This window comes from Capra hircus, chromosome 23 (assembly GCF_001704415.2).
Source record: "Capra hircus breed San Clemente chromosome 23, ASM170441v1, whole genome shotgun sequence".
NCBI classification, from domain to species: domain Eukaryota; kingdom Metazoa; phylum Chordata; class Mammalia; order Artiodactyla; family Bovidae; genus Capra; species Capra hircus.
Window position 1 is genome coordinate 23,908,828 of NC_030830.1, and position 13,838 is coordinate 23,922,665.

General features: G+C 44.3%; 1 protein-coding gene across 4 annotated transcripts in view; it reads left to right on the forward strand.

Annotated features, from left to right (window-relative positions):
• Positions 1-13,838, forward strand: part of ICK (intestinal cell kinase) — a 47,120-nt gene that overhangs the window by 24,228 nt on the left and 9,054 nt on the right. For 3 of the 4 annotated variants that reach the window (XR_001917123.1, XM_018039103.1, XM_018039102.1), the window contains exons 5-11: positions 643-722; positions 7,323-7,455; positions 8,282-8,453; positions 8,870-9,037; positions 11,278-11,589; positions 12,657-12,847; positions 12,960-13,108. Coding sequence is in view for 2 of the 4 variants with exons in the window: in XM_018039103.1 (XP_017894592.1) it covers positions 643-722; positions 7,323-7,455; positions 8,282-8,453; positions 8,870-9,037; positions 11,278-11,589; positions 12,657-12,847; positions 12,960-13,108 (1,205 nt within the window). In the remaining 2 variants the exon portion in view is untranslated. The remainder of the gene's footprint in view (positions 1-642; positions 723-7,322; positions 7,456-8,281; positions 8,454-8,869; positions 9,038-11,277; positions 11,590-12,656; positions 12,848-12,959; positions 13,109-13,838) is intronic. The other variant, XR_001917124.1, reaches the window with a different exon arrangement.

Consider the following 13,838-nt stretch of genomic DNA (forward strand, 5'->3'; position numbering starts at 1 on the left):
AGTGCCTGTCTTGCTATAGTGCTCAGGGCTCGCATGCTGGGAAGACAAAGAAACAAATAAAAAATTTACCTGCAATGGTCATTTTGAACTTTAAAAGTGAACCGTGTGGAACCTGTTGGGCACATTTTCTTGGTAGCAGGTGAATGCCATTTGGAGCATCCCTCTGAGTAATTTCAGTGAACAAAAATCATTTTCATTGTCAGGAATAGCAGTGAAGCTGTATGGCTTGCACAACCAAGGGAAAATGTCACTATCCACTGCATCTCCTCAGACCTTCAAGTGAAAGACCTCAGATCTTCCCCATCAAAAATTTGTTATGCTTTAATTATATTATGGAGAGAGGCGATTTTTTATAAGATATATTGGAAGGAATTTTTCTAGGTTTATTATTAAATGTTTAATCGTTTCTTCTTTGTAACATAACTGAATATATTTGGTACTTATAAGGTATGCTCTGTTACATGGATAAACATTTGCTTTTCTTTGGTCTTTATGATCCAAGGATCTGATCAAATTAGCATGTGAGCAAGTGTTTTCTTATATTCTTTTGGTTATGCTAAGAATTTGAGGACAGGGGATTTGGTTTGATAAACAAATTTCATAAATTGAGATTTATAACTTTTTTCCCTCTGCCCCACACAGAAATAAGTTGTTTCCTGAGTCTGCTATAAGAAATATCATGTATCAGATACTGCAAGGACTTGCATTTATTCACAAACACGGTAGGTGATTGGAGTATTGTGCTTTTGAATAGCAATGAAATGCTGTCCTCAGGTAGAAGGTGTAGGATGCGTCAGTGTCTTTTGTAACTGACTCCCAGAAGAAGTTGAAGAGTTGTGAGGCTGATAATGGATTTTGGAATATGTTATCTTCTGTAGCTTGATTTCTGAATTTCCCTCATTATTTATCATTTCTGCATGTTCTTGTTCTCTAGGCTTCAACATCAAGCTTGTTAGTTATATGTTGAAGAATTATTCCTGACCATTAACTGGCGTATTAATGAGAAACCTCATTTAGAATTCAGACAAGCTCCGTCCACATATGATGTTTAACCCCCCTTAACTAGCACTGCTTTACTGTGGTTTCTCATTTTCTTAGTATATTTAATTTCAGCTTGTTCAGAGCGGTGCAAAGTGGTCTAATAAGATTTATGCAATCCAGGAAAATAAAATACACTTAAAATAAGCAAAGAAAAAGCAAAACAAGGCATGGATATAGCCAGGGGTGAGATTACTCCATGAAATACATGTCAGCAAGTCTTATTTAAGTAGAAGAAACAGGCTACAGATGTGAGTCTGTGTTTGTTAGACAATGCAGAACATGAAACATGACCAATTGCAGCCTACTTGGTCTCTCCAATGTATAAACGGTTCAGTTGCCCAAGAGAAGCAGAGCTATTCCTGGTACTGATACCAGAGAGGTTTCTCTCATGGATCTTTACATAACGTTACCCTCACAGTAAACACAGCAATGCGTTGCATGAGATAGTTCCAGGTCCTCTCCCTCAACATAGGCCAATTACGTCACCTGATCAGAGAAAATGGTCCTAGTGGGGCCCAGTATGATTCACTCTAGTGATGGTCTGGTTAGTCCAGGGAGAGATTTAGAGCATCCAGAGGAATGGATGGTCACATACCCGTCAGGAAATCCTCTATCACTGCTGTTCTTAGCTGGGCTTTTGTACAGTATTGAGTAGGATTAGTAGTCATTAGTAGGCATTACTAGTCTGGGTTATTAACTGGCCACAGACCCAGCTGAGGTTGGGTTGATACCTTATGAACACAGAGCCTTGGGATGGACATATGTGTCTACCAGGGGAGTAGGGAGTCCCTCAGGAGGCCATTTGGGGTGGCTTTGACGTCCAGACAGATGGACAGGCTGATATTACATGGCAGAAATCTGTTCCCTCCCAGTCTAAAGGTATCACTGCCTTTGCAAATACTGTACCAGCAAATGCAATATTACCGATTCATTACCCAACAAGGAAGCTGGGCAGAAGCCCGATGATGATAGCCAGTTCAGATTTGACGCAAATTGGCAGCCTGGGGAAAAGACATTGTGCCACATGGTAAGTCTGGGACCCTTCCCAGTCTTCTCTATGACCCCTAAGCAGCACCTCACACTTGAGGTCAAACGAAACACAAACAGACAGACAGAGGCTGTCCATCTGTGGAAGCCGTGGGTATGTGCTGAATAATTCAAGAGTGATATGCAAGCCCATGAACCAAATCTATAAAAACTCTTTGGTAAAAGGTATCATCTCTGATTCCACTGACACAGGTTGAAGGAACAGTTTTGACAGAAGAATTCCCAAGGGATGGTATGAGTTTGCAAAATGCTGGAAACTTCTGGTGTGGTGTCTTACAGACAGATAGGAGGAGGAGTACTTACTAGATTTGAGAGTTCAGGAGAAAGAAATGGTGAGAAATCAAAGGGAATCTCCAAAGAGAAGGGTCAACTAGACATGTTCCAATAGGGACCCATCATAGTGTCTCAGTTACCGGGGCTCTTTGCTCAGAGGACTGCGTGGTGGGTCTGTAAGAAAGTTAACATGTGTTGGCTTTCTCTTCCTTTCCTTTTTGTTGCTTTTTGTGAGGCTTGGTTGTTGCCAGGAAGAACTTACATCCTTTTATTCAGGTCTCTACCAAATCCCATCAAATCAACACATATATGCTCACACATACATGCACCCATATGTGCACACACATGCACACATCTGTGAGCACACATGCTTTTACATATATACTCTCCCCAACACCCACCAGGGCACATATATGTACATACGCACAATGCATATTCATATCCAGTAATTTAGCATCCATAAATGATTATGTGAAAACAGCTCTTTGGAACCTTGCATTATCAGTCTCCCTTGCATGCCTTACACACTTGGATTGTACTCGGAAATGGTGCAAGGGAAGGCTCAGTTTATGGTAGTCAGACCTCCTTTGCTCTTCTAATCCCAGTACCATGCTTCTTCCTCAGATTCTCGTGGACACTCTCCCGCCACTAACTGCCAGTTCTGGTTTGAGCTTAATGTTATTTCATCCATTGCCTATTGTGTTTCCTTGCCAGGTTCTCAGGTAGAGAGAACAAATGGCGTCTTTTCCTTTCAAAGAAGAGGAAGAGGTTCAGAGAGGTTTAAAGACATGCCAAAGGCCCCACTGCCTTAGAGCAATAGAGTGGAGACTAGTTCCCATATCTGTGTCCATTTGCCATGCTTCGCTAGAAAAACCTGCCTGCTCTCACAGAGAGCAGAGACTCGGAGGTGAAGGAAGTCGTGATGATAATTGAGGTGGGGGAACTTCCCCAGGGGTCCTGTGGTAAAGAATCCATTGCCGATGCAGGGGACACAGTTCAATCCCTGACTTGGAAAGATTCCATATGCCACGGGGCAGCTAAGACCACGTGTCTGCTGAGCCGGCTGTCTAGAACCAGAGAAGTCACCGCAGTGAGACGCGCAAGCACCGTAGCTAGAGAGTAGCCCCTGCTCGCTGCAATTGGAGAAAGCCCACGCGCAGCAACGAAGACCCAGTGCAGCCAAAAATAAATAATAAAATCAATTAGTTGATTTTTAAATTAATTAAAAATAATTGGAGGTGGGATAGATACTTATTTTGCGGGTTCTATCACATTTTCATTCATAAATGATTTTTGAAAACTTTTGAATGGTTTTATATGGTGTTGACTGAACTTTGGAGCTTTATACTGTTCCTTTCGTCCAGTCATGGAAAAAAAATAATTGAAAGCACTTCACAGATTTGTTCTGTGAGTTCCAGGCTCTTGCCTGCTGGCTGGTTCTCACTGTGTGAAGGTGCTGTCTGTCCCTGGGAGCAGACTCCTTGGGGAGCAGAGCACAGAGCTGCAGGTGGTTGCTATGGCCGTGTCAGTGACTACCTCCCCCTACTGGGAATGAAAACACAGTTCCATTGGTGCTGAGAGCAATGCCAAGGCATATGTACTTTGCAGAAGTTAAATAATGAATGCAAAGTGAGTTTCATCCTTGCCCTGCACTTAAAAATATCTCTGGAGGAGATCTGAAGTGCCTTAGGTGGCGTAAAGGAAAATGTTTGGCCCAAAGAGGTGGTTCTCTGCTTCGTGTTTCACCCCTGTCTTGCTGTACATAGCCTTGAGTCAGCCCTTGGCCTTTCTGTGTGTTGGTATCCCTCCCGGCCTTCTTGATAAAAGCACTGCCGGTTTAAATTCAGTAATATCTGTGCAATTACAACTTCCCCAGTAGGAAAGCGCACTATAGAAATCCATAGTGTGTAAGTATTCTCTGGTTATTTTCATGTATTCCTATCAGATTCCTCATGAACAGAATGTGGAGAGGAGAAAGCCTTCTTTGTGGCTTGATGTTTTTCTTGCCCAAGGGTTGTTAGTGAAAAAGAAAGCACGACACATTTTCTGCCAGGATGAAAGAGAAAATCCCTCTGTTATTCGACTGACATGGGGTACCCTGAAATTAAATTGAAGGTCTGTTCCTGTGTTCTGAAAGCCAAACAGTTTCAAACAGGAAGATTCTGTGTGAATAGCACTTTGCTGTTTCATGATCTGTGAACAACCCAGCTATAAGGGTTTTCATTGTGAATCAGAAGTGCAGAGGAAGACGTGGGCTCATTGTTACAAGCCTGAGCGCACACATCAGCAGAACATGGATTGGGCCAGGAATCAGATCAGAGCTTAGCGCCACCTCCTCACAGGTGGTGGTGGGGGGCGGGGATGGTGCGGCACATCACCAGCTTCATGAACTTTAATTCTTTTAGCAAAAAAATGGAGCTAGGGTGTCTGCCTGCCCCCTTTGCCAGGTTGTCGAGACTATAAAATGAGAGGAGAGGTACCACAAACAATGACAAGCTCCTGCAAGGTGCTGATGTGCCAAGCACTGCACTAAACGCTCTGCAAAATATTAACACATGAATCCTGCAAAACAACCCCACAAAGTAGATGCTGTTATGTCCCCATTTTATAGGGGGCAACTCATTTGCCAGCCAGTGAACACTACTGGGATTTGAAATCAGGCAACCCAATCACTCTGCCTACTTAACTATTACGAAGCATTGCCTCTCATAGTGATCAAATAGTGATGCTTTGTTAAAATAGAGATGAAAAGTAAAGGTACCTGACAAGAGGGCCTTAGACCTTTAATGAATAGAACTCATGAGTTTAAGGTTGATCATAGTTGTTGCTATTACTCAGGCCAGATATTCTACAGACGTATTCACAAATGCTTCCTAGTTATAAAGGCTTATCTTCAAATACCGTATGACAGATGACATATGTCAACTGACAAATACAGTTTTCATTAGTCATTTTTAAGAGTCTGTTTGCAATTAAACTTTTTCCCTAGCCATTTTTTCTCTGATACTTTATTTGGGGTCTGAAGTTTGATCCTTCAGGATCAAAGGAAAGCTGCTTAGAGGGAGATATGAGGAACCAGAATCTTACCCCTCCTCATTTCATTAGTGCTCACCTTCTCTGTGGAAGTAGGATTAAAGACCAGTTAGCAGGAAAGGGTAAAGCTTGCCTGATGGGAGCAGTTTGTCGGCGTGTACCGGAGCATGACCTGGGTGGAAGCAAGTTACAGGGTCTGGAGTGCAGGAATGATGCTTGTATCTGAGTACAGTTGATGTGATAGGATGCACTGGATAAGAGAGGATGCAGGATTGTTGAGTGAGTGTTAGGGTCGGTGGCAGGAAGGTGGCAGTGGCACCTGGATGTGGAGGACATTTCAGTGTCAGAGAAATGCCACTTAAGTTTGGAAATAACAATGTAGCCCAACTAGAGGAGAAAAGGGCAGTCTAAGAGGAGAAACAGGGTTAATCTGGACTTGAAAGGACCAGCCCCACAAATCAAGGTTTTGCCATCTGGATTGAGAGGGACAGAACAGAGCCAGATAGTACAAGAGCTCTGACACACTGCTTGGTGGGATTGTGACTAATTCAGCCCTCATCCCCTTGTGACTCACTTTCCCCATCTGTTCGGTAAGAAAATGATGTTTGTGGTCTCTTTTTTTCATGCTTTTGATGCTCTGAGTGTTTAGGAAGAGAAACCATCATCTATAGATCATATGTTGCAGGGGTCGTGGAGGCTTCCTGGGTGCACTGGCAAAAGATCCCATTCTCATAACTGCATGCATATTTACACATTTTTAAGTCAGAGAAAGGGCAGAAAGGACCCAAAGGAAGTATTCTGATGAAAACTGTGACCCAAGTCTGTTACTGTCTGGGGAAAGATTGATCCAACATGACTATAAGCTACCTTATAGTCATATCAAAAGTTTGAGAATGAGAGATGATTTGGGAGAGGAGAAGAGTGGTTTGGGACAAGTTAATATGGGGGTGACATCAGCTGTTGTCCCTCCTATCAGAGATAGGGGTCTGAAGAGGGGCAGCAGGCACATTAGAGATGGAGACGTGAGCACGTGAACACGGAGGTGGTTGAGGAACAGTCAGCACGTCAGGGATGGCTCTTACTTCCTCCCATAATCTGCTACTTTGAATCCAGCTTCTCAGCATTGGTTGTGATAGTAGTTGACAAATAACCGCATCAGCAGCACTGACAGAGTTGTATTCCCTGCTTTGGTGACCCGTTCAGGTTTAGGCTCATGCAGAATGATGTCTGCCAGTGATACTCTCCGCAGGAGGAAGGCATGTGATGCTGGTCACTGGGTGTTTGGGTCTCTCCTGCCTGTACCCCTGAAGCCCTGCTGTAGCTGAGACAGGCTTCGCACTTGATGAGTTATCTCTGCCTTTCACACTATGGATTACAGATCCACACTGTGCTTTTTCACTGGGCAAAGTAATCAGTATTTGACATTTAAACATATTTGCAATACACATCATGATCTCAGATATGAGTAGGTCATATTCATAAATCCTTTGTTTCTTAAACAAAAACTGTGATTGTGTTTCTGCAGCAGTGTAAACTCCTAGTATCCCAGTACCATGGTTTTAATGGGTTTAATCTGAGATTCTTTCCGGCTGGCTTGGGCAACGTACGCATGGTATTTTTCCCTAGAGTGACAATTTTTTTTTTGCCGGGTTATCTCAGCCCATAATGGAGTTTTGGTATTTTAAAAGAAGTTTGTTCTCTTGGGGAAAAAAAAAATTATGAAGACAACTTTGAAGGACTTGACATTTTGAATTCATCCAAGGAAAATGAATGGCCCAAAGGGCTTTGTATTATCATTATCACTGGGATGAATGTACTGAGCCTTCGGTGTCATACCAGACTATCACTGTCATGAAAAGAGCAATAAAGCTGCAAAAAGTGATGCAGACACGATCTGCCTCTGAATTCCTTTTCCACTTCCTCTGCAGGCTTTTTCCATCGGGACTTAAAGCCAGAGAACCTCCTTTGTATGGGACCCGAACTTGTGAAAATTGCAGACTTTGGACTGGCCCGAGAAATCCGATCAAGACCTCCATACACAGACTATGTATCTACCAGATGGTGAGTACACTCTTCCTCAAGAGGATTTAATTGCATTTCTTATATTTAAAGACCATGCGATTATACTGAGGAGAGTATTAATGTCACAGATACTAACTTTCCACCAAGAGCACCATTTGAAAACACCTATGTGTAGGAATGTTGGTATTGTACAAGCTTTAAAAGCTTGTGTTGTAAATAATTTTAGAAGCAAGTCCAACAGGGAACTATATTCAATATCTCGTAGTAAACTATAATAGAAAAGAATCTGAAAAAGAATGTATATGTATCTGAATCACTTTGCTGTATACCAGAAACTAACACAACATTGTAAATAAACTATACTTCAATAAAAAATATTATAGGAAATCCATTATGCTTTTCTATAATCTAAATAGTCTGTATATAGAGCATCCTAAAGACTGTTTCCTAAAAGAGTTGTGTAAAAGATTCTGCAAAGGCCTGTTGGAAAATTAGCTAACTGGTGTTATTAAAACTTTCAGACCCTAAGCATTTGATTTAAGCAGTTGGCCATGACCTAGAAGAGTCTACAGATGACGAGCTCTATATTCTCTCTCGCTCGCTCTCTGCCTGCTGTCTCTCACTATCTGTATTTCTCAAAGATGCTGTAGAGAAGAGAACTGTTAAGAAATGCTCAACTGAAAATTTTGTGATACAGAAGAGCCCAGCTTTATGCTGCAGCCACAGCTGTTGGCTTTACAAGTTAACGCACCGCCCTGAACAAGACAGAAAACAGAAATACACAAATGCTCTCCTGGAAAGCTCGTTGTGTGTTTAGTTTTCTCCTGGCTATTGGATGGGAGCTAGCTTCTCCTCCGTCCTGCAGGTACCGGGCTCCGGAGGTGCTCCTGCGGTCCACCAGCTACAGCTCGCCCATCGACATCTGGGCCGTGGGCTGTATCATGGCAGAGGTGTACACCCTCCGGCCACTCTTCCCCGGGGCCAGTGAGATCGATACTATCTTCAAAATCTGCCAAGTACTGGGGACACCCAAAAAGGTAAATGATGTGGGGCAAAGCAGCAGCTTCCTGTGCTCCCGGCCGCCTCCCTGGGCAGCACGGGCTCGTTCTGGAGTCTTCCTCGCCCTGGTAGTCTTCCGCCCCCTCCTCCTACCCTGCAGTGGCAAACTTCCTGGCTCCCTCTGATTTTCTCCCCACGCCTCTCTGCTCCCTTCTGTGTGCTCATGGCCACATCTCTTATCCATGCAGAAGTCCCCCGATGTGATCCGTAGCCCTCCTCCGCTCCTTTATAACCCCAGTCACATATTTACACCTGCCTCTGGGATGGCCCACCATAGTGAGTAGGGATGTGGTAATGACAAGTCACCTTTCTGTTATGGGCACATGTGCCGGAATATAAAGTCCTTATTTCAGCAGTTGGCTGGGGAACGCTCTCTACCTTTTCTTTCTTTCAGACTGACTGGCCTGAAGGCTACCAACTGTCAAATGCGATGAACTTCCGCTGGCCCCAGTGTGTGCCCAATAACTTGAAAACCCTCATTCCAAATGCCAGCAGCGAAGCAGTTCAGCTCCTGAGAGACATGCTACAGTGGGATCCCAAGAAACGGCCAACAGCTAGTCAGGTTTCCTTCCATTTTCTTCTGATGCATTCGCATGAAGTTCATGTCTAATTGTGAATGATTCCTATATAGATTATGGGAAATGCTTTATTAGGTAATATAGGTGAAAAATAGTACTGAATACCAGTAATCGTGAACTATATAAGGTGTAAAAATTCAAAATACTTTGAAGCTCTTTATGTCTAAAGCAGTAAAGGTTTAAACAACATAGTTCCTTTGAAAATTGCTGTACAGTTCACATCATATGTCAATAAATGTGGAAATGAAAACAGATATATCCACCTGTCTTTGGCAAATGTTTTCAAATATATTCTGAGTTAGGGTGATACGTAACAGTGTGTTTATAAGGCAGTACTGGTTGTTGAAAGGTAGTTTGAAAATATCTTGTAAGATCCATATCACTCATTTTATAGATGACAGAGGGAGAGAGCTAGGAAAATAACTAATTAGCATGTTATAGCACTTGACAGTTCGCAGATGCTTTTGTTTGTTTTTCTGTGATATTAATCCCATGAAGGCTCCATGAGATAGGTGTTACTGGTTTCATTCTATAAAAGAGAAAATTAAATCTCAGAAAGTTTAAGTGATTTGCAAAAAAAAAAAAAAAGGAAGTTAATGTGATTTGCCTTATTAACTCCACCAGTAGCTAGTACAGACAGTGTACCATCAACAACAGTTCCGACATGTGGCTGACATGCCTTCTGGCTCCTGTTTTTCCAACCTGTCCTCCTTCAGGCCATTTTGACTTAGAGTATAAAGCACACCCAAAGGAAGCGTGTGGTGCTGGGGACTTCAGCCACTCCTAGACCCCCTGCCAGCCTCTTTTTGTGTTGTACCTGGCCCCTTCTCAGCTTGTCTCATTGATAAATCCATTACCCAGAGGATGAAAAAGGAGAACAGTTGTAATCAGGTTCAACGACCTGGCCGAGCGAAAGTGACGGATGGAGTCACTTGAGGACAGGGCCCATGTGATGTTAGAATTTGCGAGAGCTGAGAGCTGACAGTTGGGGGGGGACTGAGGTATGGGAGGAAAGCAGCTTTCCAATGGTTCAAAGAAGAAAGAGCCAAGAACTCTAGATGGCTCAAGAAGGTTAGAGAGTGCTCAGAAATGCACTTCTGGTGATGAAATTCACAAGTGTTGTCAGGCCACGGAAGGAAGCTGTCTGATGAACCCAGCTTTCCAAAGAATACACAGGGGCTATGAAAATAAAAAGATTCAGTAACAAGGAACCAAGAGAGAATGTTTACTTTTTAGGAATAGTATCAGAAAAGCTAAAAATACCCTGAATTCAGTTGAGACTTGCAAAAATACCTGGGACTAAAGAGAAGACTTCCTGAGCTAGACGTCAGAGCCCAGGACCTCTGTGGGAGTGTCCATGTTGTTCGCATCTATATCTGCACTTCCTTATCATCATTACAGGTGGTTATGGCTAGGTCCCAGAGTCACTGAGAAAGGTTACATTATATTCAGTGACTTCCACTCAAAAAGACTAGGGAATATTTCAGAGAGAATTGCAAACCCCAGCACTTTACGATTTATTCCTTGGTGATGCAGAAAGCACGGTTATCTTGATGGACAAGGTTTAACTATAATATGTTTGACGCTCGTGGCATTTCTGATGTTAAAGCGGATGTACCTGCTTATTTTTATTTTTATTAAAGTATAGCTGATTTACAGTATTGTGTTAATTTCAGGTATACAGCAAAGTGATAGTTTTGCATATTTTTTTTTTTTCTCAATGCTTTTCCACGACAGGTTGTTACAAGATACTGGAGATAGTTCCCTGTGATACACAGCAAACCTTTGTTGTCTGCTGTATTTTCTTATTTTACATTTGGTTTTTCAGAGTCCTCCTGGATCATTATGTTGGCTCTCTCCATCTTATTTATCTTCTTTCTATGGAATGAAGAAATGGACTTATAATGGTGAAATATTGTATTTAAGACACAGAGCAAATAAGTTACAAAGCCAGAATATTGGCAGAAGTAGCAGAGGGCATAGCAGTGAAACTGGCTGCTTTACCCAGATAATTTTGAGTGTGGCAACCAGTCCATACATTTTTACACTATTTAGGACAAGGAGACTCGCAAGGGGTGTGACAGATTCAGGATGCTGTTTTCTAGTTGGTTTGGGCAAACTACTGCAGCAGACTGGTTAATGCGAAAGCTAGCCTGTGACCCTGAATGGTGTCAACCTTCCCAGTCAGATTCTTCTTCTGAAACAGCCTCATGTGTCATTCCAGGCTCTTCGATATCCTTACTTCCAGGTGGGGCACCCCCTGGGCAGCACTGCGCACAGCCTCCAGGAGTCAGGAAAATCTCAGAAGGACGTTCTGGAAAAGGCAGCCGCACAGCCTCACGTAAAGCCGGTCCCTCCTGCCCAGCCCCCAGCCAAGCCACACACACGCATTTCTTCCAGACAGCATCAAGCCAGCCAGCCTCCTCAGCATCTCGTGTACCCCTATAAAGCCGAGGCTCCCAGGACGGACCACCTACCAGAGGACAAGCCCAGCCCTTTGCTCTTGCCGTCACTCCACCCCAAGCATCCTCAGGCAGTAAGCAGGACAGTTCCCTCAGGAGCCCTGTCTGGCTGTTCCATTGCTGACCCCACTTCTTCTTCTTCTTTTAATAATTTTGTTTATTCATTTTGACTGTACTGGGTCTTCACTGCTTGGGTGGGCTTTTCTCTAGTTGCCGCACATGGGCTTCTCACTGCAGTCACTTCTCTGGCGGAGCACAGTCTCTAGGCACATCGGCTCAATAGTTGCAGCTCTCAGGCTCTAGAGCTCAGGCTCAGTAGTTGTGGCACACGGCTTAGCTGCTCTGTGGCATGTGGGATCTTCCCAGATCAGAGATCCAACCCACGTCTCCTGCATTGGCAGGCAGATTCTTCATCATCGAGCTCCCAGGGAAGGCCCTGACCGTACTTCTTGCATGCAATATTTTCTTTTCAGCATGTAAGGTCTAATTATAATAGATTGGTCTTTTTGATATCATGGAACTGTGAAAAGAGCCTTGGCTTTGTAGTTAAAGGTCTAAATTCAGGTTCTAGCTCAGCCTGTGAATTATGGGGGTGGTGTCTCTAGACTGTCCACTTGACCCCAACCCGCCTAAAGCAGCAGTGTGTTTATAAATTTCCTATTGTAGCTAATTCTGTAGTTAAATAGGATCCAGGTCTGCTGAGAAGGCAAATAAGGTATTAATTGCATTGTTTTCTATAAAAGAGCAGGTGATTGACACTTTAGTTACATTCTCTTATGTTCTATTTAGGACAGTGTCAATCATGCTAACTCTTTCAGAGATGAGCCCTGGATGAGAATCCAGCTACCTTCCTCGTATGCAAGAAGTACCCTAAATGTCCTTTTTTAAAGCCTTGCTTACACAGCCTAGTGTCCCCATTGAATGGAAACTGATGTAACCTGTGCAGGATAAGTGAGAGAGGTCAGGGACTGTTTCCCACCATTGCCTTTTCCAATAAGCACTGCATACTGGGGAAGACTACACCCCAGGACCCTCCTCTACACAACGGAGGAAGTTCACAATGGGGCTTACTCATGGGTGAGCTTCACTAATGCCAAGTATCGCTTCTCCTCCCCACCTCCCCATCCCCTTGTATACACAGAAAATTCTCACTGGCCTGGAGCACAAAAATGGTGAGATCAAGCCAAAGAGTAGGAGAAGGTGGGGTCTCGTTTCCAGGTCAACGAAGGATTCCGATGACTGGGCTGACTTGGATGACTCGGACTTCAGTCCATCCTTCACCAGGATTGACCTGAAAAATAAGAAGAGACAGAGCGACGAGTCGCTGTGCAGGCAAGTGTGGGCTCCCATCTGCGCACTGACTGCCTCTGGGTTTGTGAGGTTGTCTTCGCATCCCATGCGCTGCCCAGCTTGTGCTGACCAGAACCTTCTTCTCCCCGTTCAGATTTGAGAGCATTCTGGACCTGAAGCCCTCGGAGCCTGTGGGCACCGGAAACAGCGCCCCCACCCAGACGTCCTATCCCCGGCGCGACACGCCCACCCTGAGGTCGGCGGCCAAGCAACACTACCTGAAGCACTCTCGGTACCTGCCTGGTAATAACACTTGCTGCCCGTGCTCTGGTCACTGATGAGAAATCGTGTCCCCGGAATCTCGAGTTTTGCAAAGCTTCTGCTTTGGACGGTGGTGGCACCACCATAGAAATATTTGCTGGGCTTCCCCGGTGGTGCTAGTAGTAAAGAGTCCGCTTGCCAGTGCAGGAGATGTAAGAGACACGGGTTCGATCCCTGGAATGGAAAAGATCCCCTGGAGGAGGGCGCAGTCAACCTGGCTTCAGTATTCAGGCCTGGAGGACCCCATGGACAGAGGGGCCTGGCAGGCTATAGTCCATAGGGCCACAAAGAGATGGACACAACCGAAGCCACTTAGAACACACAGGCTTTATATTTTCTTTTTCTTTTTGGCTGCACCTCGCTGCATGTGGGATCTTAGTTCCCTGACCAGGGATGGAATCTGTGTCCTCTGCAGTGGAAACTCAGAGTCCTAACCACTAGACCGCCAGGGAAGTCCCAGGCTTCCCCTTCTTTTCTTGCCTAAGATAAGAAATTCGGTAGAGGAAATGGGGTCCAGTCCGAGCGAGTGAGGAACCAGGGAGAGCCAGGCAGCTCGCCTGGGGTCTCTCCAGCCCTGAGTGCTCTCAGGAAACCAGATGGGAGTTTAGCGCCCCCGTCTGGCTTTATGTACCACAGGGGTTAAGTGAAGACACTCTAGTTGGAGAGCGCCCAAGCCTCTCTCCAGGTTCTCTGTATTCTAAACATATAGCAT